The sequence below is a fragment of the Lacerta agilis genome, chromosome 9 (genome assembly GCF_009819535.1).
Source record: "Lacerta agilis isolate rLacAgi1 chromosome 9, rLacAgi1.pri, whole genome shotgun sequence".
Classification (NCBI taxonomy): Eukaryota; Metazoa; Chordata; class Lepidosauria; order Squamata; family Lacertidae; genus Lacerta; species Lacerta agilis.
In genome coordinates, this window is record NC_046320.1 from 70,765,189 (window position 1) to 70,792,275 (window position 27,087).

Consider the following 27,087-nt stretch of genomic DNA (forward strand, 5'->3'; position numbering starts at 1 on the left):
AATAGCATTTCAGAGAGCTAAGTCATCAGTTTCTTCTCTAAAGGAGTCAATGAGAGCTGAGGCACTGAGATTCAGGAAAGGGTTAAAAGCAGAGCTTCAGGTAGGAGTGTCTTGAAAAGGCAAGGAGGAAGCAGGGCAAGCAGACAGCTGGCAGGAATTGTCTAAAAGAATCTTGTTTATTGGTTTTGATATTATTGCTTTTGTTATTCTTGCTGCTGCCAGAAGCACATGGTAGCCAATCCCCCTTGCTACCTCTGTTTTGTAATACCTGGCCTTTTAAGAAAGTTATTTTGAAAGTCTCTGCTTCAGGCAAGCTTAAAGTAGCTTGGAGTTCTTTTATGCAGAAAGTTTAAACTGGATGCAAGAGAGAGAGGCTGGGTGCCACGTGGGCTCCCCATAAAGGAATTTTATAGGATCATTGAGACAGGAGGAGAACAGGTAATCAGGAAAAAAAACAGTCCATCTCAGATTTAAGAAAGGTTTTTGTTGGGCAATGCAAATGAGGGTCGCTGAGAAACAAAGGCAGCTTCCCCCTCCCCTTGTGTTCAGCGAGTGTGAGTGGGGGGAGGGCTAGTTTTGAAATGGCATGGTTTGGCTTTTCCCACTTGTTTGAATCTCTTTGTTTGAATTTCTCTTAAATTTCTTTTAGACTTCAAGGTTTTTTGATTGTTGCTATTAACTGAAAGGCACATTCAGAGAAATTTTCATTTTAGGGGACCCTGAGGCAAGGCAGAATAAGGTTTGGGAAACCTTCCTTTAAAGAGATTGCAGGATAGGTGAGAATGAGCTTATAGGAATGGTAGTGTAGGAATAGAATTAATTAGGAAGATAGATTTTCCATGGGGTTGTTATTCTTATGCCATCTCTATTAAAGGGACTCTTGCCAAAACATATTTATTAAATGGCAGGTCTTTTTGAGGTATGCTAATCTCTGCCAAGCAGTGGCCCCCAGATTGGCCCATTAAAGACTCAACTTCAGTCTGGGGTATCTGAGGAACTCAAAAAGCACATTGCAGTCCTTCCCATTCATGTTAACTTGTGGGGAAGGGACTTAATGAAGCAATTCAATGAAAAGTTAGTAAAAAGTTATTTATAGATGACTAGAGTTTAGTAAAAAGTTATTTATAGATAATTAGAGAACAACCATAGGTCTTTCTATGCTCACTGCATACCTATAGCATGTTGTTTTACAGACCCTATTTGAGAAAAACAGTTACAATTTATTCAGGAGAAGTAATTAATTCTTTTTTTTTTTTTTTTTTTAATTAATAAATTTTATTGTTCTTTAAAAATATTCTTACATAACTCACATATGTGAATGAATATATACAAAAAAAGAAAACACATTCCAAAACATATGTCTACATTCATTGTCCAAAGAAGAGAGAAAAAAAAAAAGGAGAAAAAAGAAAGGAAAAGAAAAAAAGGAAAAGGAAACAAGAAAGAAAAAAAAAAAGGAGAAAAAAGAAAAGAAAGAAGTCAGAGGGGGAATAGAGAAACTCCAACTGACATACATGGTTAAGCTTCACACACAAAAAGAACTTCCACTGCTTTAACAACGCTTCATATTTTAAATAAATTACCTTGTTCTATCTGTCGTTTGTACATACTTCACAAATTTTATAAATCTTCCAAACATCGCTTCACAAACTTTGCTAACTTTAATTCCTTTCATTATTCTAGACACAACCAATATCTTCTATTCTTATCTTGTTTCCCCAAATATTCATTTATATATTTCCATTGATTTTTAATTATTTCTTTGGAGGCACCTCTAATGTAATTCGTCAGCTTCGCTAGCTCCAGGTATTCTACAATTTTACTGACCCATTCGTCTTTTGATGGTAACTGATCTCCTTTCCAATATTTAGCCACGAGCGTTCTTGCAGCGGTTGTCACGTATAGAAAAATATTTATTCTATCTCTTGGTATTTCATTGGTAATTATTCCCAATAAGTATAGCTCTGGTTTTTTAGTATACGATATTTTGATCAGCTTTTGCACCTCTTCGTGGATCATCGTCCAAAATTCTTTAATTTTGGGGCAAGTCCACCAGATATGGAACAACGTCCCAATCTGGTCTCTACACCTCCAGCACTTATTGTTCTTGGAGTTACGTATCTTGGCTGTTCTTTCTGGTGTTAGATACCATCTATGGTGTACCTTCATGAGATTTTCTTTTATTTGGTAAGAGGCTGTAAATTTAATATTTTTCGTCCAGAATTGCTTCCATTTATCATAATCAATTTCATGCCCAAAATCTTTTTCCCACTTTATCATGTTGCTATTTTTTGTATCTGAGGTCTGCTGTTCACTTTTTATTAATCTATATACTTTGGATAATATTTTCTGTTTGCAAACAATTATTTCATCTATTCTTGTTTCTTTATTTTCGAACCCTCTATTTTTTAAATCCTGTTGAAATATCGCTCTCAATTGAAGATACTCTAGCCAGCTTATGCCAGTAGGTCTCAAGTCTGCATAATTTCTTAATTTTGGATTTTCTTTCTGCTCTTCCACTAATTCCTTATAGATAGGCCATCTCCTTTTAGTCGTGTTCTTAAAAGTTGAGGTGGCCTCCACCGGTGAGATACACCAGGGTGTTTTTTTCACTATTTTTGTTTTAATTCTTTCCCAAATTTCAATCAGCGCTTTCCTTACCAAGTGATTATTGAATCTTCTATGCATTTTTAATTTCTCATAAAAAAGGTACCCGTGCCAGCCGTAGAGCTTGTCCCAGCCTTCCAATTCTAATGTTTCTTTATTTTCTAATGTAATCCAATCTTTGATCCAGATCCACCCAGATGCATCATAATAAGTTAATAAATCCGGAACCCCGAAGCCGCCTACTTCTTTCTCGCTTAACATAATTTCTTGTTTTATTCTCGCTTTTTTCCCCTGCCAAATAAAGTCCGCCAGATCTTTTTGGCAATTCTTTAAGTACCTCGTCCCCACGATTACCGGTGCTATTTGAAAGAGGAATAGGATTTTGGGAAGTACCATCATTTTTATCATTGAAACCCGTCCTAATAAAGATAGCTGTAGTTTCTGCCATTTTTTAAGTGTTTCTTTAACATCTTTCCAGAGTCTGATATAGTTGTCCTTAAATAAATTTGTATTTTTGTTAGATATCCACAGACCTAAGTATTTAGCTTTAGTTTCAATTTTTAATCCCGTTACTTCTTCCAGTCTTTTTTTCTCCCATTCCCCCATATTTTTTGTTAATAATTTAGACTTTTCTTTATTTAGCTTGAAACCTGAATTTTTCCCGAATTCATTAATTTTCACTAATGCTTCTTGCAGACTTTCTATCGGGGATTCCACTGTAATAATTACATCATCTGCGTAAGCTTTCACCTTATAATTATAATTACCCACTTTTATCCCTTCAATTTTCGTGTCATCTCTTAATGTGTTGAGGAGAATTTCCAGGGTTATAATAAATAACAATGGGGAAAGGGGGCAACCTTGCCTGACACCTCTCTCAATTTCGAAGCCTTCCGATAGGTCATTGTTTATGATTAATCTGGCTGTTTGTTTGTTGTAAATACTCTTTATCCCGTTCAAAAAATTTTCTCCAATTTTCCACCTTTCCAGATTTTTCACCATAAAATTCCAGGAAATGCTGTCAAAAGCTTTCTCGGCGTCCACCAACAGCATTGCAATTTTTTTACTAGGGTTTAACTCTGCATATTCCCATAGATTGATTATTGTTCTGGTATTATCTTTAATTTGTCTCTCGGGGAGGAAGCCTACTTGATCTTTATCTATCACCCTTTTTAATAATCTTTTTAATCTGTTTGCCAATACCCCTGTAAAGATTTTATAATCTATATTTAGCAGCGATATCGGTCTGAAGTTTTTTGTTAATTTCAAATCCGCGCCTTGCTTAGGAATTAAAGTTATCAAGGCTTCTTGCCAGGAATTAGGAATCTTCTTTTTTTGCAAGATCTCATCCAATATAACCTTTAACTTTGGAATTATTATCTCTTTAAGTCTTTTGTAATATATTACTGGAATTCCGTCCGGGCCGGGAGATTTTCCTGTTTCCATTTTATTTATTACCTCCTCTATCTCTTCTATCCCGATTTCTGCATTTAACATGTTATATTCCTCATCCTTAATTTCTGGCAATTCTTTCCCCTGTAGATAGTTTTGCATTTCCCTTTCTTCCTCCCCTTTATCCTGATATAAATTTTTATAATACCTCCAGAATTTTGTCTTAATTTGTTCCGGGTCTGTTAACTCCACCTCTCCATCCAATATTTTATTTATCACCCTATTTACTTGTCTTTCTTTCGCTAACCATGATAACATTCTCCCTGGTTTATTAGCCTGTTCGAAATATCTTTGTTTAGTCCAGAGAATCTTCCTTTCTACCTCTTTATTTATCAAATCTGAGAGGTGGGATTGCAAATTCCTGATGCTCGATCTTAATTCTTCACTCTTCGGATTTTTAACCAATTCCAATTCCTTGTCTCTTATTTGCTTATTCATTTCTATAAAGTTGTTATTCTTCTCTTTCCTGATTTCTTTCATCTGTTGAATCCCAAATCCCCTCATATAAGCTTTACTGGTGTCCCAGATCACCATATTATCCGTTATTTGATTTTCGTTTATTGCAAAAAATTCCTTTAGTGTCTCTTTTGCTTTATTCACTCTTGCCTCCTCCCGCCAAAGTTCTTCATTCATCCTCCATCTCCCACTTGTACGTTTCCTAAATTTCATCTCTATCGAGACTGGATTATGATCGGAGATGGATTTATTTAAAATTTCAGTTTTTCCCACATTCAACATTAATTTTTTTGAGACCCAGATAGCGTCAATCCTCCCTCCAGATTTATGTGCTTCCGAGTAGAAGGTGATGTCTCTGGCACATGGGTTTTTGGTTCTCCAGGTATCATGTAAATTTAAATTAGTTACCAAATTAAAAAAAGATAGTGGAAGTTTACCAGAGTTGGTTGTTTTCTCCCTGTCCGTTCTGTCCAGGTCATTAGATATTACACCGTTCTGATCTCCCATAAATATTATATCCTCCCCTGCAAAATCCCAGAGTTTTTCCTCCAGGTTCCTGTAAAATTCCTCTTTCCTATTATTGGGAGCGTAGAAACCGACCAACACAATTTTTCCAGCTTCCGATTGTATCTCTACAATTAATATTCTTCCTTCCTCATCTTTAAATAATAACTGAGGTTGTAACCCTGGATTAATATACATCACTACGCCTCTTTTTTTCTCTACCCCCGCTGCTATAAATTCCTTTCCCAACCTTACATTCTTTAAGACCCTTGTATGAATTTGGGAAATATGGGTTTCTTGTAAGCAAATGATGTCCCATTTTCGCTTTTTCAATATACATTCCACCCTATTCCTCTTTAGCTTACTGTTTAGACCGTTTACGTTCCATGAGACACATTTCAACGACATGACTATAACTCTATCTTTATTCTCCTTTTATGTAATTAATAAAAGAACTCTAAAGAAAAAAGAAAAGGTGGGAGAAAAAAAAATGAAAATTGAAGGAAAAGGAAAAGGGGGGAGAGGGCACAAAAAACAAAACAAGACAGAAAAAAAGAGAATCCACGGCACCCAAATTGCAAAAGGGCGACGCCAGTTTAAAAATAACGCTTTCCCTGGTCCAATTGCGATTTAGTCAGTCGGAAGAAACCAAAGGAGGTCAAGTTGAGCTTGGTCCTCCGTTGTTCCGACCACCGCTTTCCTCGTCGTTTCAGTCGTTTGGGATGCTCTTTTCTGGTCGTTTCTCTCCACCCAGTTCCTCCCAATATTTCCTCCAGAAAATTTCGGTGTCGTCTACAGATTTAAAGAGTCTTCTTCTTTCCTTAAAAGTAAACGAGAGTCCCTCTGGGAACTCCCATCTGAACAGAATTCCATTTTTCCTCAATGCTGATGTTATAAACTTATAATTCTCCCTCTTTTTGAGCAGACGGGTCGGAATTTCTTTCATTATTTCTATCGTATTTCCATACATTTGAAGAGGTTCTGCTCTTCCTTTTAGCAAGAGCTTGTCTCTCAACAGTCTTGAGTTTAGGAAGATGAGGCAGTCCCCTGGACCTTTCCTGATTTTGGTTTTATTCACTTTTATTCTGAAAATTTTTTCTATGTCCAATATCAGCTCTTCTTCTGCCACTTTCAACCACTCCGCTATTGCTTTTATGATTATTCCTGAAATATCTTCATCTCGATTTTCTTTAATGCCCCTCAGGCGGAGAATCATCTCCTTCTGCCTCATCTCAAGAACAGCTAAAACGTCCAAAGTTTCTTCATGTATCCTCTTTAATTCATCTAGTTCCAATCTATCTTTTTCTTGGTATCTTTTAATTTCCTTTTGTTCTGACTGTGTCTTTTTAATGTTCTCTTCCTGTTTTTGCAGCTTCTCTTTAACCTCTTGCACCGTTGCATCTAGTTCCGTCTGTTTAGCTGTCATTTGGTTCACTTGGCCTGATAATTCCAGGATTAGGCTTGAGTTCTTCTCAATCTTGCTTCCCATTAGCTCCATCTTTCCATCCAGCGTTTTGATGTTCCCATCCAGCATTGTTAATTTGTCGCCTATATTTTTCTCCATTCTCTCCATAACTGTCATTAGCTCTTTCATCTCCATACTAGTGTCGTTTTCTATAATCGAATTCCTCCGTTGATGACCTAAAGCTGCTGCGTAGCTACTGGATACTGTTGTTTTTTTAGTTCCCATTGGTATATTGCTGCAGCTTATAATTTTTCAGTTCTTTTTTACTTTAACTTTATGATATTAGCCTGCTACAACACCCGTTTCCTTCTTTTTATAGGGAGTTCCCTTTGGGGATATTGCTTAGCAGCTGTCCATATCCACTCCTTATTTTCTTAAGTGTTGATTTCCCCCGTAGTTCTTGGGGCGACCACTGGGTGGCGTAGGTTCAGATAATTGCTTTGTTTCCAGCTGCAGTTTTGTTTATGGCCGCTTGAGGTCGCGCTTCTCTCTCTTTCTCTTGCCTCCCTCCTTCCTTCCCTTACGGTCTGCTTTCCAGCACCTCTTTGTCTCCTCCTTCCGCCTTCTCGTTCGACTCCCTTCCTCCTACGATGGCGGCCCTTCCGCTGACTCAGCTTTCTCGAGATATTCCGGTAATTAAAAAGGTTGTTAATTGTCTCACTCGCTCTTTCTCAGGGTAAAAAAGCTTGAATTTGTATGATTGCACGCTCTTCACCTTCCCGCTCCCCCTTTAGCGGTTTCCTCTCTTTCACTTTATCTTGCGTGCTTTGTTGGTTTCTGTTTATACCCTCCCAATATCGTTCAATCCGCAGGGGGATAGTTTACGATACTTTCGCTACAGTCTTAGTTGTTTTATAACAGGTATTTCACGTTGTATCACAGCCCCCCTTGCTGTTACTGTCCGTTTCCGCCTTGCAAATTCACCACGTCCTCTCCCTCCGATATCGCCCCTTTGTTCCGGGGCTACGCTATTGTTTATTTATGTATTTAGTTCTTCTCTATTCGGGGGAGTTTGTTCTTTGCAGTCTGTATTTTAATGGGGGAAAGTTCGGCGCCGCTTTGCCGAGGTTTGGGGCGTGTGTGTTGCAGAGGGGTTTATGCCCGTTTGCACGGCGGTCTCCCGGTTAAATCTTTCGCGCCCTTACAAGGTTTGTTTTTTGGGCAGGAGACCCCAAATCGTGCCGCCGTGGGCTTCTGCCCCCAGGATCCCCCCCTGGGGTCGGTTGACTCACGCTTCGTCGCCCGTTTTCGCCTCTATGCAACACTGGTCCGCCTCGAGATAGCAGGAGCGCGGATCCCCACCCGGCACTAAGCACGCCGTCCCGGAAGCTCAAGTAATTAATTCTTAAAGCATTGGTAATTAATGATATTTAGCATTTCACTAAATTTTTGTAAATATCAGGCAAGTAAAGATTGTTACAATGTGATTTTTCCTAATCCTGATTTGATTACAAGCAAACTTCCAGGTAATTTTGAGTATTGTTTTTCACCATTCCATTGTGTAAAAAAGTTTTACCACTAGGCATGATTTGGCCCAGGCTTTGAAACGCCATCTAGAGGTTTATCTGGCGCATTACAAGAATTTTGCACCTGGGTGGCTGGAATAAATTTTGAACAATTTGGCTTAATTTTAGTTTGCAAATTACTCCTGAAAAAAGTTCAGCTGCAGAAGTCATTCTTATATTTGGCTTATAAACATATTCTCATTCACAGATACTTCAAATTAAGGTGGCAGATTCTCTTTTCTTATTTTCAGTTATTCTTTTCTTTTGTTTAAAGCTTTGAGATTTAAAAGGAATCCAGCAGAACTGGTTTTCAGCAGACCTTGTTGGTTAACATCAGTAACACAGGCAGTATTTCAAAGGGTTAATGCCAGGATGGCACAGCATTGTCTTTAATCCTCATCTCCATAGCTGGCCAACAACAGGAAATTCAGAAGCACAGGCAGCAAAAGAGAAAAGTTTTTTGCTAATTTAGAATAGATTTCACTAGTGCATATGCTAAGTTTTATTGTTAATATTGTAGTATATTTAAAATTAGAGAGAGTGAGATAAAGTTTTGATATTTAGATTTAGTTGATATAGTGATCCCTCTGCCACTGAGGGAATAGGAGAGAATGGTTTATGCAGTTGCAAACAGCTTCTAACAGATTATGTGGAAAAAAATTCTTATCATAATTCTATCAGATCCTCATCTGTTTGCTTTTGATCTAATTAAGTTTATTCTATAATTGCACAGCATCCTTTGAAAGATGCTCTTATAATTTTTTATTGATCGAGGTACAAGGATTAACTGTAGTAACTTTAGCACTTCAAGAATTCCTAATGCAGGATATTAATATTATTTTAGATAGTATATTTGTCAGGTTATTTGCTTTTCTTTCAGGATCTATATCACACCAAGCATAGCTGAAAATCTTTTATGTTTGTTTCTAACATGGCAACAATTATTACAAGCATGCAGTTGCCAGCTTTATATTGCTCATATTAGATCGCATCAGTCCTTTCCTGGACTTTTATGACAAGGCAATGCTAAGGCTGATGTGGCCACAAAAGAACAGATTTGTGTTATCACACCATGGGACAGTCATGCTATGTTTCACCAACATGCAAAAGAGTTGGAAAAAGTTTCAGCTTCTTTAGAACATGCAACAGCTATCTTAGAGCAGTGTCTTCGGTGTTCTCAGACTGCACCATCATCTTCTACTGGTTTAAATCCCAGAGGGTTTACAAGCAAATGTAATTTGGCAACACAATATTTTCCCTTTGTTTTCGTTTTTTGGACGCATTCTCATTATATTTGGACAACAACTCAAGAAAGGAGAAGCCACAAGGCAAGTTCTCAAAACCTGCTTACTGTAGTCATAATTTTGCAGAGTTTTGTCAAAAAATGGAAATTTATTATTAATTTGGAATATATTGAGAGATTTCACAGCACCTTAAAGGCTGATTTGGTTAAAATTAAAAGGAAAAAAGTGGAAATGGTTTCCCCGCAAATCAGGAATGGTAGCTAAAGTTTCTAAGTTCTAAATTTAAACATTACAAATTTATTTAAACATTACAAATTTATTAATTCAAATTTATTAGCTCCAATTGGAAATCATTTTGGCCAATCCCAAACCACAGGGGAAATGGGCGGGGCTACGTTTTTGTGCTTACTTTTTCAGATTTAGTTTGGTTCCAGCTCACTGTGTGTGAAGAGCTCGCTGCGTGAAACCATGGAAAGATGGATTGGTGTCAGGATCCAATGTTCCACCTGACGCCCAACCTAGCATCACTGCAGATCCAGGATCCAAGACTCGCACTCAAACCCGATGCTCAACCTGGCTGCACTACAAATCCATGACCCCCAGAGGGACCAGAATCGCGTGTTGCTATAGCGTTCCAGATTCAAGACCCACAGAGAGCCACTACAGCATCATTATCAAGGCTCTCTCATCACATCATGGCAGCTTTTACTTGTCTACCACTAACTCGATGCAGACACATGAACATAACAACATTAATGTGTCAACAACACGTTTATAGAAGACACCACCCCTCCGTTGAGGAACAAGTTTATTTTGTTGAACTTTTGACACAGACATTAAGATATTGAGCCCTCACTTTCTGAGAGACTAAAAAGTATTCTTATTGCTAATTGTTTCATTGTTTGATGCAAAGTGTACATAGGTTTTTATATAAAGTTTATGTTTGTATAATGTTTCATATGAAAAGGTTTACAAGGTTAATGCAATTGTTGCACAAGTTTTGCCTCATGACATACATATTATGCCCATAAAAGCGGCATTCCTTACCCTCTCACAGAAGTGACTTTCCACGCTTGACACAGATATGCTGACACCCTTGCTCATCTAACTAATTTGGCCTTTTGCATTTAATAAATTAAAAAGGGGGAGATGTAGGAATTATAGTTTAGCCAGGCGCTGGCATACCATGCCTTTCTGTTTAGATAAGAATAATTAATATACAGTGTTGGCATACCACACTAAATTAGGTAAGCTACAGAGCTTCATTTGGCATACCATTTGGCTCTGTGGGCACCAAGTTGGGAAACACATGTTTAGGCAGAGCAGGAGAACAAAGGAATAGGTGGAAAAGTACTGGGGATCATGAGGTGTTTAGAGGAGGGGGTGAGTGATAGAGCTGTAAGCATGCATCTGGTCACGTACTCAATGAAGGGAGGAAAAGGTGTGTTATTAGGAGGGGCTTTCCATATTAGGTATCAGAAGGCACACCTTTCCTTATTTGGTCTTTGGAGTTCTCTGTGTATGTTAATGGTTAACTTAGCTGTGAGTTTTCAATAAAAGGAGCCCCCTAGAATGCTCTGGGCGGCCTTCCCTTCACATCATCCTGTTCATCGCGTCAGTTAATTTCCCACGATCAACAATATCTAATATTGGTTTTAATATCTAATATTCCATAACAACAAAGGTTACCTCTGGACTTTGGGTCAGCTTTAACCCAGTGATTTCTGTTATCTCCTTAAACACCCTTTGCTAGAAAAATAGTACATATTTACACTCCCACCACATGTGAACATAATTCCCTGTTTCCTGGCATCCCCTCCAACATAACATTGAATATTCCTTGTTTATTTGATTTAATCTGACTGGTGCTAAATACCATCTCCAAACTAATTTATAATAATTTTCTTTTATTCTTATGCCACTTGGGATGCACTAGCAAGCTGATCGGCAGGGCACTACGGAGAAGAAGAGGAGTTTGGATTTGATATCCCGCTTTATCACTACCCGAAGGAGTCTCAAAGCGGCTAACATTCTCCTTTCCCTTCCTCTGTGAGGTGAGTGGGGCTGAGAGACTTCAGAGAAGTGTGACTAGCCCAAGGTCACCCAGCAGCTGCATGTGGAGGAGCGGAGACGCGAACCCGGTTCCCCAGATTACGAGTCTACCGCTCTTAACCACTACACCACACTGGCTCTATGGAGAAAGTCCCCCTTCGATTCTTCCCAGCATCTGGAAAGCAAACGTATACTGCCTCTATACAGAGGGATAATGATGCTCGCCTGACACCACCATTATGTGTCTTTAGAGGCCAGGCAAAAACATTCCTCTTTGGCCATTAATTAATCTATAGCGAAAAAACAGAAAGACAGTCATGGGATATAATAACCAAGGAAAAAAGTACAAAATACTCAGCCGTGACAATCCCTGAAACGAGATGGAGATGTTGTAAAGATATAAACCAAACTTAACTAAACGCAACTCCAAAAAATTGGGGCGAGGGCCCCTAAACAACTAAGTGGAATTAGACAAGAATATATACAACTCAATATATAGCAGTCTTAATCATGTTTTTGTAGCATCTTGTCACAGGAGCCCGTGTGGCTTCGTTTTTTCAAAGTAATGAGTTTTGCTATCAAAATTGTTTAGGTTAGCTAACCTGAGTTCAACTAACATGAAATAGTTTGGGAGGATTCTCCCCCTACTGCTCTTTATTCTTTTGGTTTGACTTCCGTAGCTTTCTGTAGCTTCTATAATTAATTTCCCTCTGAGGAAACAGAATCTATCCAGTGAAACGGGAAAGAGCCGGCATCTCGTTAAGGTTTTTTGTTATGAGGGTTTTCATTTGAGTTGCATATATTCTTGTCTAATTCCACTTAGTTGTTTAGGGGCCCTTGTGGCGGAATAATGCCTGCTGATGATTCAGGTTCATCAGGGGTTAACCTATCACTCCCATTTTAGGTAGGTGTTCCCTGGGAGGCGGAGCTAGTTGGCATTCTAAAAGGAGGGGGAATAACCATTGAAAGGCTGTTTGGGGTTTGGCACTTGGGGGTGGAGGGTTAGAGAGAGAGAGAAAATGAGAGGTTAGGCTTTGGGGAATGGGAGGAAAGGTCATTACCATTGCTAAAGGGATGCAGGAAATATTATAACAAAGCTGAATTACATGAGAAGAAGATTTGTACCAGTAATAACCCGAGACTTCCAAGTTACCTAATAAAGTTAAATGTGCTTAAACATTCGTTGACTCTGGCAGTGTATCCGTACCTTAAGAGGTGTGACTAAGAGGAGAGAGCAAAGCTTTCCTGGGGAAGAGGAAACTGTTTGCTTCTTCTCCGGTCATACAGAGGGCTGGACAGTGAAGCCAAGTGTGCCACTTATTTGCCTAAAGGGGTGGCAAACTGCAGTAGTTGGGAACCCTGGTAGGGAGATCCCATAGGTGGCAAGAGGTTTTCAAACGTAGAGCCCTGAGGTACCCCAGAGACAACTCCCATATGAACACTGAAGGATTCATCCTAGTTGTCAGTGAAACCTAGGGAGAGTCACTGTTGGGGAAGTATTGGGAAGTATCACCCCAATTTTTTGGAGTTGCGTTTAGTTAAGTTTGGTTTATATCTTTACAACATCTCCATCTCGTTTCTGGGATTGTCACGGCTGAGTATTTTATACTTTTTTCATTAATTAATCTATGGCCTCAGGGGCCCCGAGTTATGGGTGCTCAATGGCACCCGTGGCGTAACGTGGCGCTGGCAGCATGGTGGTGCTTCCGAGACCTTGAAGGGGTTCGGAGGTCATGCATTCGAAGGCCTCCGATTCAACTTACAGTCACTTCCGAGGCTTCGCAGGGCCTCGGATGTTGTCTGGGAGCTCGGGTCGGGGCTCCGGCGGGACTTCCAATAGAAACCGGAAGTCTCACTGGATCCCCCGCATTGTGGGTTCTGAGCACCCAACGGAAAAATTTGTGGGGGCCCTAGATGCCCTCACTAGAATTGGCACCTATGTATGGCCTGTTAAGTGTGTGTGTGTGGGGGGGGACTGTTATCATGATTATTTTATTATGCTCTTCATCAACCATCCAGTACCCCATGAAAGCTTAATCCACAGCAGTGACCAGAGGAGGAATAACCACAGAGAGCAGCGTAGAGAGAAGAAATCCGCTCCACTTGCCTGTGGGGAGGAGTTGCGGTGGATCGCGTGGCCGCCCTCTCACTTCCGGGTGGGCGGGGGACTTTGTCCCTCGCCGCCCGGAGGAGTCCCGGCCGCGTCAGCAAACAGCCGGCCAATCGGCCGGCTGGGGGGCGTGGCCGGGACCCCCCTTTAAAAGAGAGGCGCGGTCGGAGGGTTTCCTTTCGGCGCGCTTTCCTCAATCTCCCACCCTCCCTCCCTTCCTTCAATGGCCTTGCTCTGGACTTCGGTTGGTCGCCTGCCCTTGTCAGGGGCCTGGTAGGAATTTTTCCACTTGGCAGATTGGCTTGGCCATGTGGTTTTCGCCTACCGCTTAGCAACTGTCACAACTTTTGTCAGGTGTTGCGGTTAGGCATTGGGTGACCTTATGTTGGGGGAGGGGAGGCCTGGCCATCGCCTGCCCCTCCAAGCTTAAGGGTATTCCGTTAAAGGAATCCGGGGGTGCGGATCTTGTCCGAAGCCCGGGGCGGGGCTAGGGCCATGCCGCGACCCCTTGGGAACCCAGGGGGAACTCGAGTTGGTCTGAATCGACGGGGCTCCCCCTACCCTTACTGGACTCCCTGCTCTGCGGGCAGGAGACAGATATAGTCAGGTCCACTCAATGCCTAAGCCAATTACCGCTCACATTCTGTAACCAATAGAGTTGTGGCCAAATTTTGCCCACTAACATAAACCTTATATCCTGTGTCCCTGTGTTTTATTTCAACCTCGAGGGGGCGGCCGCGGGGTCTCGACACGCAAATGCCCTGGTGCACCTGCAGCAGCGAAACCAGACGCCTTTATCTGCTCCAGTTGCAACGGAACATGTCCCTCCTGCATCAGTCTCTACAGCCAGGGCAGGCGCTATAATTTTCCAATGCTTTGACTTCACCCTCAAAAGGCACACTCCTTTGTGGTCTCCCGAGACAGATGGATCCCAGCCGCCATTACTGTTCTACACAGTGTTTGGAGTGTGTTTTTTAAAGGGAAACCGCTGTGAGCACGGATGCCCTTGTGGGGAAAGCGTCCCAGAAATAAACCAGCTCCGGCTACGGGCAAAAAACGGGATCAAGTGTACCTGCAGCGAGGTCAGCATGCAGCTGGAGACGAGGATCAGGAGCCAGAAGTCCATGTGGAAGAAGTGAGCGATCTTGTACGCCATGAAGCCCGGGAAGACCAGGAGGAAGAGGCACATGCTGACCCCGCGGAAATGCTTCCAGAAACTCCTGAAACAACAGCCAGACAGCTCAGTCGGTGGAGCACAAGGCTGTTAGGGTCGTGGGTTCGAGCCCCACGCTGGGCAACAGATTCCTGCATTGCAGGGGGTTGGACTAGATGACTCTAGGGGTACCTTCCAACTCTACGGTTCTGCGATTCTAAGAGACGGAGGGGCAGTTTGAGAGGCCCACGAAGGCTGCTGCAAAGTCCATCCCGATCAGCCACTTCCTTGGATGGACCAGGGGCCTGGCTGAGCAGAAGGCAGCTTCCTATTTAAATCTCCCAGATTCAGAACACAGCCGTACCTTGGCAGTCAAACGGAATCCGTTCCGGAATTCCGTTCGGCTTCCAAAACGTTCGGAAACCAAAGCGCAGCTTCCGACTGGCTGCAGGAAACTCCTGCAGCCGATCGGAAGCCCCGTCGGACGTTCGGCTTCCAAAAGTACGTTTGAAAACCGGCACACTCACTTCCGAGTTTTGATCGCTCGGGAGCCGAGGCGTTTGAGATCCAAGGTACGACTGTAATGAGGAACAGCATTTTACATTAGGGCAGGGCCGTAGCTCAGCAGCAGAGCATCAGCTTTGGATGCAGAAGGTCCCGCGTTCAACCACGGACAGCATCTCCGAGGTAGTGCTGTAGAAACACTCATTCCTGAAACCCTGCTGCCAGTCAGAGCAGGCAATACTGTGCTAGATGAGCCAGTGGTGTGACTCTGCATAAGTCAGCTTCCTATGAAGACTGTGTGAATAGGGCTTGATGAAGTTTTCAACTTTCAAATTCCCCAAAATGGGGGGTGCTAAAAAGTCATAACATGACGGGAATTTGAAAGGTACAGTATATTCTGGCGTATAAGACTACTTTTTAATCCAGGAAAATCTTCTCAAAAGTCGGGGGTCGTCTTATACGCCGGGTGGAAAATCTGTGGTTGAGTATATCTCAAACTCTATATTTTAACTGGAAAAGTTGGGGGTCGTCTTATACGCCCAGTCGTCTTATACGCCGCAATATACGGTATTTCGGCTAAATTTATATAATTCAGCTTTGCTTGGTACATAAAAGGTGTGTAAAGTTGCACAGAAATGATTTATAAATGATGCCAAGGACATGCAATATTGTTGTTGTTATTTAGCGTTACCTGACATTTTCAGAAGGCAAAATTAAAATCCTTCGGTTTTCTCAAAGCAGTTTATGTGCTTCTTCATCAAACATGGACTTAACAAGCTAAATCTGCACAGCCAAAAGCGTATTTTTAAGACCACTCACTGAAGAAATTTACAAAAACCAAGCTTCACCCTTAAAATGAGGCATACTGCTGTATGACGATTAAAAATGCATATATATTCAGGTGTCCCCCCCCCCCTTACACACACATGGTGTGTAGGAACTGCTATTTGAGAAAGAAAGGGGGATATCAAGCCCCACTGAGAGTATGGGGCCAGGCTGTACAGTACATTCTTCCAGATCTGCCTTCCCCAAATTGGTGTCCCCCCCCAAATCTTTTGGACTACAGCTGCTTTCAGGCCCAGCTAGCAATTGCCACGTCACAGAGCCTAGGGCTTGCCGATCAGAAGGTTGGCGGTTCGAATCCCCGCGACGGGGTGATCTCCCGTTGCTCGGTCCCAGCTCCTGCCCACCTAGCAGTTCGAAAGCACGTCAAAGTGCAAGTAGATAAATAGGTACCACTCTGGCGGGAAGGTAAACGGCATTTCCGTGCGCTGCTCTGGTTCTGCCAGAAGCGGCTTAGTCACGCTGGCCACATGACCCGGAAGATGTACGCCGGCTCCCTCGGCCAGTAAAGCGAGATGAGCTCCGCAACCCCAGAGTCGGACACGACTGGACCTAATGGTCAGGGGTCCCTTCACCTTCACCTTTATTCTTGCTCTCTAAGTTGTGTCGGCCACTTTGTGTTAGCCCACGCCCCCCTCCGCCGCGGCCGCCATTTTGTGACTGGCGCCAACGACACTTCCTCAAGCTTCCGCGTTGGGCCCAAAATGTTGGCGGCTCGTTTCTGAGCGCCCCTCAACAGTGAGGCAGGGCGTGCATGCGTGCAGGGAATGCCCCCAACCCCCCCACCACCTCCAGGCTATGCAGATTTATCACCACGAGGACACGGGTCGCGCCCCCTGTTCCCGTGTGTCCGCGCAGAGGAGAGAGCACTGTCACCTGTTCCGCGTAGCCCCCAGGCCCAACACGATGGGGTCGGCTATTTCAATCATGGACTGCAGGGTGGACGTCACCACGATGAAGAGGATGATGCTGAGGAGGAAGGTTCTTTCCAAGAGCTGTAACCCAAGAAGGCCGGTCTGGAGGGCAAGCAGCAGCAAGGTCACACCCTCCGTCACACCCCTGAAACAAGGGGGAAAGTATGAAGCTGTACATTGGATTTTTTTTTCCCCCTGTGGGGTGGTTCTGTGTTTGGTGTGGAGAAAATAATCTGGCTCTTAATACTGCTAAGACCAAGGAACTGGTGGTGGATTACAGGGGGGGGGGGGAAGGCGGGTATTCAGCCCCTGTATATCGGCAAGGACCGGATGGAGAGGGTGGCAGTATTTAAGTTTTTGGGAGTGATTATCGAGCAGGGTATGACTTGGAGCGCAAATACTACTGCTCTGGTAAAGAAGGCCCAGCAGAGAATTTATTTCCTCAGACTTTTAAAGAAGAACAATCTGAGTGAGAGACTGCTGGTGTCCTTCTACCGAGGCTCCATGGAGAGCGTTCTTACATACTGTATCTGTGCTTGGTTTTCCAGCTGCACAGCCAGGGAGAGGAAGGTTCTACAGAAGGTCATAACCACAGCCCGGAAAATTATTGGTCATCCTTTCCCATCTTTGGAAGAACTATACAGTACCCGTTGCCTTAAAAAAGTAAACAACATTTTACAGGATCCTCCATCTCATCAGGAAAATAGCCTTTTTGCACCACTGCCTTCGGGCAAGAGATATAGAACCATTAGATCAAGAACAAACAGATTGAAGAATAGTTTCTACCCAAGAGCTACAACCATCTTAAATGCTGTAACCAGATAATAGGACCTTGGAGAGTTGTGATGGGTGTGTACGTATGTGCATGTGTGGCTGACAATGTGTTTTCATTTTTTGTTTTTTTTCGTGTGCTGCTTTTTGTTTTGTTTTTATGGGATGGCATCCAATTTCGTTGTACTTGTACAATGACAATAAAGAAATCTTATCTTATCTTATCCAAAAAAATAGGATATGGAGAGAAAATCACCACAGTACACCTCTCTAGACTTAGCGGGTGTTGTTGTTGTTTTTTTAAATGCTCTCTTGTTCTAGATAAATTTGGGGAGTTTTGAGTGTTTTAGAACACCATCCCCAGGGAGGTCCACTGCATATTTTTGGGGCGCCAGGCAAAAACATTCCTCTTTTCTAAGGGATGATCCAGGCAGAAATTCCCAGGTGTCAAAAAAGGTCATTTATGTATGCCACAACTGCGGCCCGTGTTTCGTTATCCCCCAAATGAAAAATGAGCAAGGTAGCATATAGAATAACAGAACAAGAAGAACATACGTTTAAAGAAGATTGGAAAATGTTGGTTGATTATATGGGAGAAAATTGTGTACACTAAGATAAATTGTAAATAAGTTTTGATGGATGTAATAATGGAACACTGAATGGTTAAGTTATGTAAAATGTGCAGGGATTTATGCTATTGAAAAAGAACCATGGAAAGAGAAGAAGGGAAGCCACTGATACTTTCATCTTCTTTGGCAATTCCTCTTAGCCGAGTAAGATTGCCTTCCATTATCACATTTTTAACAATGAGTCTGTAAGTGACTGTGAAGGCCAATTCTGGATCCACACGTCCTTCACGGTGTGGATTTGCCAAGCGTGCCTTCCTCTTAGCACGTTTCTCCCTTGCGTCCTGAGTTCGAGTGTCTTCAAAGCCCAAGACACCTTTGATAAAGGCTGTTCTCCAATTGGAGCGCTCGCAGGCCAGTGTTTTCCAGTTGTCGGTGTTTATACTACATTTTTAAAGATTTGCCTTGAGACAGTCTTTAAACCTCTTTTTTTTAACCACTGATACTTTAGGTTGTTTAAATGAATACTCTAAAATGTAAAACAGAAAATTTAATAAAAATTATAGAAGAAAACAAAACATTCCTTTTTCCCCAGGCCTTGGGTTGATTAACATCCAATACCCTTTTAAGTCAGTCAGTCAGTCAGTCACTCAGTCTCTCTCTAGCGTCATCAGAGACCTACAACCTCTCCTAGACAATGACAGTTCTCTTTCTCAAGCTCTGGGAGGAAGACCCTTCATCGCCTACAGACAGACACCCAATCTTAAACAACTCCTCACCCACAATGATACAATGACAGGACTCAACATGGACACTGGTACCACAGCCTACAATAAACCCAGATGCCAATTTTGCTGCCACATAAACCCGGACAACACCATTACTGGCCCCAACAACATCAAACATACTATCTCAGGACTATTTAATTGCTCATCTTCCAACATTGTGTATGCCATCAAATGCCAACAGTGCCCTTCAGCTCTCTATATTGGACAAACAGGCCAAACCCTACGCCAAAGGATAAATGGACATAAATCTGATATCAGGAATCACAAGACAGAGAAACCAGTAGGAGAAGCGGACACAGGGCAATGGATTCAAACTACAAGAAAGAAGATTCCACCTAAACATTAGGAAGAACTTCCTGACAGTAAGAGCTGTTGGACAGTGGAATTTGCTGCCAAGGAGTGTGGTGGAGTCTCCTTCTTTGGAGGTCTTTAAGCAGAGGCTTGACAGCCATCTGTCAGGAATGCTTTGATGGTGTTTCCTGTTTGGCAGGGGGTTGGACTGGATGGCCCTTGGGGTCTCTTCCAACTCTAGGATTCTAGGATTCTATGATTCTAACACTTCAGTCTCCCAGGACATTCTATAAAAGATCTCAAAGTAGCTGTCTTAATACAAAGGAATTTCAGAAATAGACTGGAAAGAGAAGTTGCTGAATTGCAACTAATCACCAAACTTAAAACCATGGAGAGACCTTGTCAGGAATCCTCTCCCCTTTGATGTTGCTCATGAGAAACGACCAGCTCCAACGGTGAGCTATAAAACTATTTATTGTTCATTAAGAATTACAGTCTTGAAGCATGACTGCTTAATCAGTTTCAGTTTCCCGGACTGCTGAGTCCTCGCGTGCGTGCGCGCCAACAGAGCCAACTTCTCGGCACTCTGATATGACGCCGTCGTCGCCTCCTCCTCCCCCTTGGCTCACTCACTTTTCTGCTACTGACAATGTTTGAAATCTCCCCCTCCTCCGGAGACAATTCCTGATTGGGGCTGGGGGAGGAAGATGAATCTGTTGAAATTATAGGCAACTGCTCTCTGTATCCCAGCGACCCCCTTTTACTGGAAGAATCGCTATCTTTTGTCCCAGCTGCAGCTTGCCCCTCTCTCCCCCCCTGCTCCTCCTGAGCAATCCCTCTTTCCCTGACAGACCTGGTCAGAATAGACATTGGATTCTCATCTCATTATCCATGATAAAGCTATTTTTAGCCATCTCACCCCTTGCTCTTTCCGATAAGACCAATTGCAGTCGTTAACAGTCGTCAACAGGTTTTCCACACCTATCAGCCGATCACCCATTCCCACCACCCTTCTGAGTAATACCCCTCCCCATTCTCTCACTATATATACAGGGGTCTGGTGACTTCCGTTTCAGTGTATCTGAAGAAGTGTGCATGCACACGAAAGCTCATACCAAGAACAAACTTAGTTGGTCTCCAAGGTGCTACCGGAAGGATTTTTTTAATTTTTAATTTTGTTCTATCTCTCTCTCTCTCTCTCTCTCTCTCTCTGATGTGTTTGTTTTATTCTTGCTGTTATTGTGTATACTGTGTTTCTATTTTTATGCTGTGAACTTCCCCGAGATCTTCGGATGAAGGGCAGTGTGCAAAGTTAACAAATAAACCAAAGTGAGTATTAGAGGATCTAGGCAGCTGCTCTTTCGAGCTCTCTCACCTGTGCATCACATTGCCATCCTGGAAAGCGCTGTAACCTGCCAGGTAGAACTTGCAGAGTTTGAGGAGGCCCAGGGCCAGGTAGGAGACAGCGAAGGTGAGCCCAATGAGGGAGTACGGGGTGCTGCAACATTCGGCCACACTGCGGAGAGGGAAAACGTTACGACTCCAGGATCGGACCAAGCGGAGGCCGTCGAGCCCAGTATCCTGTTTCCTAGAGCGGCCAAACAGGGACATGGAGGAGAAAACCCTTCTCCGGCCGCTGAGAGTCAGGAGGCCAGTGCACCAAGCGTTCGCCGAGAGATTTATCCTTTAAGCATCACACTTGCTTGCAAGCCAGCCACAAGGCAGCAAATTCTGCACTGCAGGAAGTTATTAGGTTTCATGGGGCCTGTCTGGACTGCGCCAATGGCTCTGCGATCTTAGGATGAATATAAATTTAATAAACAATGGTAATAATCAAAAATTATCTGGTCCAGCATCCTGTTCTCACAGTGAAGAAGAAGAGACACACATAATAATTGAACTGTAGAGCAGGAAGGGAACCCCGAGGGTCATCTAGTCCAACCCCCTGCAATGCAGGGATCTTTTTGCCCAACGTGGGCAAAATGTTACCATGTTCCAAGAGCCCTTTCCACTCCTCCTGGCTCAACACAGCAATGGGCGTAGCTTGGGCCCTCGGAAGGGCTTTCCCCATGGGGGATGGAACAAGCTTGTTTTCTGCTGTAGAACCCAAACCAGTGGATTTGAATGACAAGGAAGGAGACGCGCAATCAAAATTAGGAAGAGGTTTCTGACGACAAGAGCTGTTGGACCGTGGAATGGACTCCCTTGGAGGGGGTGGACTCTCCTTCTCTGGAGGTTTCCAAGAGGTTGGAGGACCATCTGCCGGGGCTGCATTTGGCTGTGATCCCAGCATTGCAAGGGGCTGGGCTAGATGACCCTTGGAGGTCCCTTCCAACGCTACAATTCGATGACCCTGTGGGAAGTTGCTGCTCGCTTCTCCTCCCCGACCCACCACCTTTCTACCTGCTGAGGAAGATGAAGACCAACCCTTGCTGGGGCAAAGGGTTGCCAGAGGAGGAGGTAGCCAGGGCACAGATCTGCAGAGTGAACAGCGCCAGCCAGAAGACCAGGAACAAGAGCGGGACAGCCAGCTGCCTCCAAAGGGAAATCCCCAGCGCCACCAGGCGATGAACCTCCAGCACCTGCGGACAAAAAAGGGAGTCCAAAGAGGACCCCAAATTAGACTTAGAGGGAATGTTTGCCGGGGGCCCTTCCTGTCCATACAGAACTTTCAATCACATTCGAACCAGATGCTCATGCAATTCTCCAGGATCCTGGAGTATGGGATTGGGAGCCCACTGGATTAATAATAATAATAATAATAATAATAATAATAATAATAATAATAATTTATTATTTCTACCCCGCTGGGTTTTCCTAGCCACTCTGGGGAAGAGTTGGGTGCTTGCTTGGACTCCTGATAGGCTGGGCAGCGATTCCAACTGAACATCAGGAAGAGCTTTCTGATACTAAGAGTTGTTCGCCAGTAGAACTGTCCCCTTGCAGGTTTTTAAGCAGAGGTTTGATGGCCATCTGTCAGGGATGCTTTGGCTGAAATTGCCGCATGCAGGGGGTTGGACCAAATGAGTCCCCTCTAGCTCTACAATTCTATGAGGTAGCTGAACCCAATGGTCTGAGGTTCTTATGTATTCTAAGCTTCCTTAGGACTGCACTATAGGACCGCTGGACGGTTAATTCCAGTCAAAGGCGTCTATGGGGTTGCGGTGATCATTTCGCTTTCAGGCTGAGGGAGGCGGCTTTTGGAGTCCCGGCCAGATGGTCGGGGTATAAGTAATAAATTATATTATTATTATTATTATTATTATTATTATTATTATCCACAGCTTTCCGGGTCATGTGGCCAGCAAGACTAAACCACTTCTGGCGTGATGGAACATCGCAACAGAAACTGGAGGGCACGGAAACACAGTTTACCTTCCCGCCGGAGGGGTACCTATTTATCTATTTGCACTGGTGTGCTTTCGAACTGCTAGGTTGGCAGGAGCTGGGACAAATCAACGGGAGCTCACCCCGCCACGGGGATTTGAACCGCCAACCTCCCGATCGGCAAGCCCAAGAGGCTCAGTGGTTTAGACCACAGCGCCACCCGCATCCCTTCACTGAACTATGGAGGGCGGGTACGCACAAGGACAAGTTGGCAGGGAGCAGCTGCCAACCAGAAACCGATGCGATTCGGAGGAGCGATCCCCTTGGACCTCCCTCGTCACCTGAGCAACCTCCCGGCAGGCGACCGTTGCCCATTGGAGAGGAACCGCCAGGCAGGAAGCCGCGAGGTAAAGAGCCTCCATTGCGGTGAGAGCTGTGGCGAAGCTGTTCACGGCAGGCAAGGCCTGAAGCGGGAGGCAGCAGAGACGGGCGGCCAGAGGGAGGAGTGGAGCCCCAAAGAGCCACACCCGCTTGGTCTTCAGAAGGAGGGCGCAGAGGGTGGCAAGGATGACTTGACCTGGGCAGGAAGGGAGGAGAGAAGCAGGGGGTCAGGGGGGCGTCCCAAATGCAGGAAGGCAGGACAAGTAGCCAAGGAGCTGATAACTCTGAGAGCCAGTGTGGTGTAGTGGTTAAGAGCGGTAGACTCGTAATCTGGTGAACCGGGTTCGCGTCCCCGCTCCTCCACATGCAGCTGCTGGGTGACCTTGGGCTAGTCACACTTCTCTGAAGTCTCTCAGCCCCACTCACCCCACAGAGTGTTTGTTGTGGGGGAAGAGGGGAAAGGAGAATGTAAGCCGCTTTGAGACTCCTTTGGGCAGTGATAAAACGGGATATCAAATCCAAACTCCTCTTCTTCTTCTTCTGATAACACCACCTCCTTGTATGGATGTAGGATGGAGAAGGGTTTGCGAGTGTGTGTCGAAACCAGGCCACAGCACAACGGTAAAATGCACACCCAAGGCTCCACCCACCTTCGCCTCTGGCCCCGCCCACCTGGCCCCTGGAAGGCTGCCCAGTCGGAAATGTGGCCCCCGGGTTAAAAAAAAGTCCCCACCTTTTCTGCATATAAGCAGGTCAAAGAGCAGTAGAGGGGAATGAACAAGCCAGCACCCGCCCGCCCCGTTCCTCACCTGTGAGTGCCGTGGCGAAGTGGCTAAGCGCCACAGGGTCGTTGTACACGGCGCCATGGAAATCCCGCTCCATCTCGTGGCGGATGTAGTCTCTGGAATGGGAGCCCGGGAGACAAGTTTGTAATGCCAAGGAGGACGCAAGCCAGAGGAGGCACCAAGCAAGGACTAGCTCCCTGTTGCTTAATAAAAAAAACCTTGGTACCTCTACCTGTGAACAGTTTCCCTGCCCTCTCTTTCTCCAACAACCAAGGCCCCGTTCACACATGCTGTTGCTTCAATTTTGCAAACTCTGGGCTTGTTTCAACTCCCACCAACAGCGGAGATGGCCGTCCAAGTGTGGGGTGAGGTATCTGAACTGGATCTGAGCTACCAGTGGCAAAGGCCGTCACAGTCCAGGCCAGAAATTAGCAACTGCGACGCATTCTTTCGCCAATGTCAGAAACATTACTCCATCCTTGGCAAGCTGTCCATTTGGGGCTCCATTTTCCAGCCAGTACCCTGGCTGCATTTTTCTGCTGCTCCCAGTGCCCAGAGCTAAGAGTATCCTGCGATTCTGCAACTGAACTATGTGATTACAGAAACGGGAACCTAGCGTAGGACTCAGCTACTTGAGTCTTCCATTTTTACTTAAAAGCAAGTTTCAAGTCTTTAGGACTGCAGAGTGTCCACTGGTCGGGGCGGGGGCTTCAGAGTCTAGCCCAGGGGTCAGCAAACATTTCCAGCAGGGGGCCAGTCCACTGTCCCTCATACCTTGTGGGGGGCCGAACTATATTTTGGGGAAAAAAATATGAACGAATTCCTATGCCCCACTAATAACCCAGAGGTGCATTTTAAATAAAAGGACACATTCTACTCATGTAAAAACACGCTGATTCCCGGATTTAGAAGGATTTAGATTCCCGGATTTAGAAGGCGACTGGGCCGCATCCGGACCCCGGGCCTTAGTTTGAGGACCCCTGATCTAGCCTCTTTCTTTGCTTTCCCCATAAACAACAGAAGCACAACGGTATGCAAACACAGACCCAAGTGAGGGCGGTGCATAATTTAGACAGGTTGCAGAATCCAGCTTCTCTGAACGCAGAATTGTACACCCTTCCTTTTGGAGCCAGGCATACATACACTCCTGCAAGAATATTAGTCCCAGCGGCCCACCATGATTTTTTCGGACCCAGCCACTCTGGGAGGCTTCCAGAAAAATTAAAAACAAAACAAAACACAATAAAACACCAAACATTAAAAACATCCCTATACAGAGCAGCCTTCAGATGTCTCCTAGAAGTCAGATACTTGTTTATTTCCTTGACATCTGATGGGAGAGCGGGTGCCAATACTGAGAAGGCCCTCTGCCTGGTTCCCTGTAACCTCACTTCTCTCAGTGAGGGAACCGCCAGAAGGCCCTCGGAGCTGGACCTCAGTGTCCGGGCTGAATGATGGGGGTGGAGACGCTCCTTCAGGTATACTGGGCCGAGGCCATTTAGGACTTTCAAGGTCAGCACCAACACTTTGAATTGTGCTCGGAAACATACTTCCAAAATTTGACATAGGCCTTGGCATGTGGAAAGCACCACTGGAAACTCCCACCTGCTCCTAGGTAAAGGTAAAGGGGCCCCTGACCGTTAGGTCCAGTCGTGGGTGACTCTGGGATTGCGGTGCTCATCTCGCGTTACTGGCTGAGGGAGCCAGCGTACAGCTTCCAGGTCATGTGGCCGGCATGACTAAGCCGCTTCTGGCGAACCAGAGCAGCACACAGAAACACCATTTACCTTCCTGCCGGAGCGGTACCTATTTATCTACTTGCACTTTGACGTGCTTTTGAACTGCTAGGTGGGCAGGAGCAGGGGCCGAGCAACAGGAGCTCACCCCACCGCTGGGATTCGAACCGCCGACCTTCTGATCAGCAAGCCCTAGGCTCTGCGGTTTAACCCACAGAACCACCTGTGTCCGTCCCACCTGCTCCTAGCAGCCCCCCCAAATGTAGATGCACCTCGCAAAAGATGTAAAAATGGCAAGGACCCATCCATCAGCTCCTGCAGTTTAAAGGCAAAGGACCAGGAGGCTACAGCACTCCTAATTCCTTTTGAGAATGCCATTGCCAGGAACGTTTTTTGGAGAGCAGAGCCTGCTCCACAACCCCTGCTGGCCCCCATGACCTCGAGCCCTTCCTTTCTAGCAAGTCAACTCTATGATCCGCCACTTCCAGTTCGCAGAAGGAGGCGACCGAGTCCTTACCGAGCCGTCTGGTGGCTCACATAAAGCAGCAACGCTGTCAGGATGTAGAGGTACAACTTCACAAGCGTCCGGACTGGGAGCAGCAAAACCACCACACACACCAAGTGACCTAAAGCAACGAGGAAGAGGAGAGAGAAGCCAACATTTAAAACGCTCTTATGTCCACCTGTTTAGTTTTGCGGAAAAGCCCTTAGCTGCCTTCTGTCAAATGCTCAAGAGTCAGGCTGTTGTGCCAAACACTTGCCTGAACCCCTCTCCAAACCTGTGAATATTCTGCCTGGCCATGATTGCAATTGAACAAAACTGAACAACATAGAAGAAGAGAAGAAGAAGCAGAAGAGTTTGGATTTGATATCCCGCTTTATCACTACCCAAAGGAGTCTCAAAGCAGCTCACATTCTCCTTTCCCTTCCTCCTCCACAACAAACACTCTGTGAGGTGAGTGGGGCTGAGAGACTTCAGAGAAGTGTGACTAGCCCAAGGTCACCCAGCAGCTGCATGTGGAAGAGAGGAGATGCGAACCTGGTTCACCAGATTACGAGTCTACCGCTCTCAACCACTACACCACAGGAGAATGTTAGCCGCTTTAAGACTCCTTCGGGTAGTGATAAAGCGGGGTATCAAATCCAAACTCTTCTTCTCCTTTCCCTTCCTCCCCCACAACAAACACTCTGTGAGGTGAGTGGGGCTGAGAGACTTCAGAGAAGTGTGACTAGCCCAAGGTCACCCAGCAGCTGCATGTGGAGGAGCGGAGACACGAACCCGGTGTGGAGAACTAGCCCAGCGCCAGGTAGGGGTTAAATTTTTCTGACAGTTAGAACCCTCGGGGGCGGGCTTAGCCTGGGTATAAAACACCCCTCCCAGTGGACAGTAAGGCAGTTGAAGTTGGTGCTGGAGTTAGAGTTAGTTGGAGTTGGAGTTGGAGAGTTAGAAGGAGAGTGGAGTTAGTTGAGCAGTGTGAGTCAAGAGATAGAGCTGGGAGTTTAGAGTCTGAGGTGGAAGTTAGCAGAGAGGATAAAGAGATTGTGAAACGTGTTGTTATTGATATTTAGTTAACTATTAGAGGTAATAGGCCGGTAACAATTAGAGGTACTAGGCCGGTATAGGACAACTGTT

The 27,087-nt window shown here is 44.7% G+C and overlaps 1 protein-coding gene across 1 annotated transcript in view; it reads right to left on the minus strand.

The window, feature by feature from the left end:
• The window catches only part of LOC117053364 (RING finger protein 145-like), a 34,408-nt gene that overhangs the window by 4,855 nt on the left and 2,466 nt on the right, over nt 1–27,087 (minus strand). The window contains exons 2-8 of the mRNA XM_033161046.1: nt 25,972–26,080; nt 23,743–23,834; nt 22,894–23,129; nt 21,629–21,807; nt 20,601–20,741; nt 16,772–16,954; nt 14,468–14,615 (exon numbers count right to left, since the gene is read on the minus strand). Of these exons, the coding sequence (XP_033016937.1) occupies nt 14,468–14,615; nt 16,772–16,954; nt 20,601–20,741; nt 21,629–21,807; nt 22,894–23,129; nt 23,743–23,834; nt 25,972–26,080 (1,088 nt within the window). The remainder of the gene's footprint in view (nt 1–14,467; nt 14,616–16,771; nt 16,955–20,600; nt 20,742–21,628; nt 21,808–22,893; nt 23,130–23,742; nt 23,835–25,971; nt 26,081–27,087) is intronic.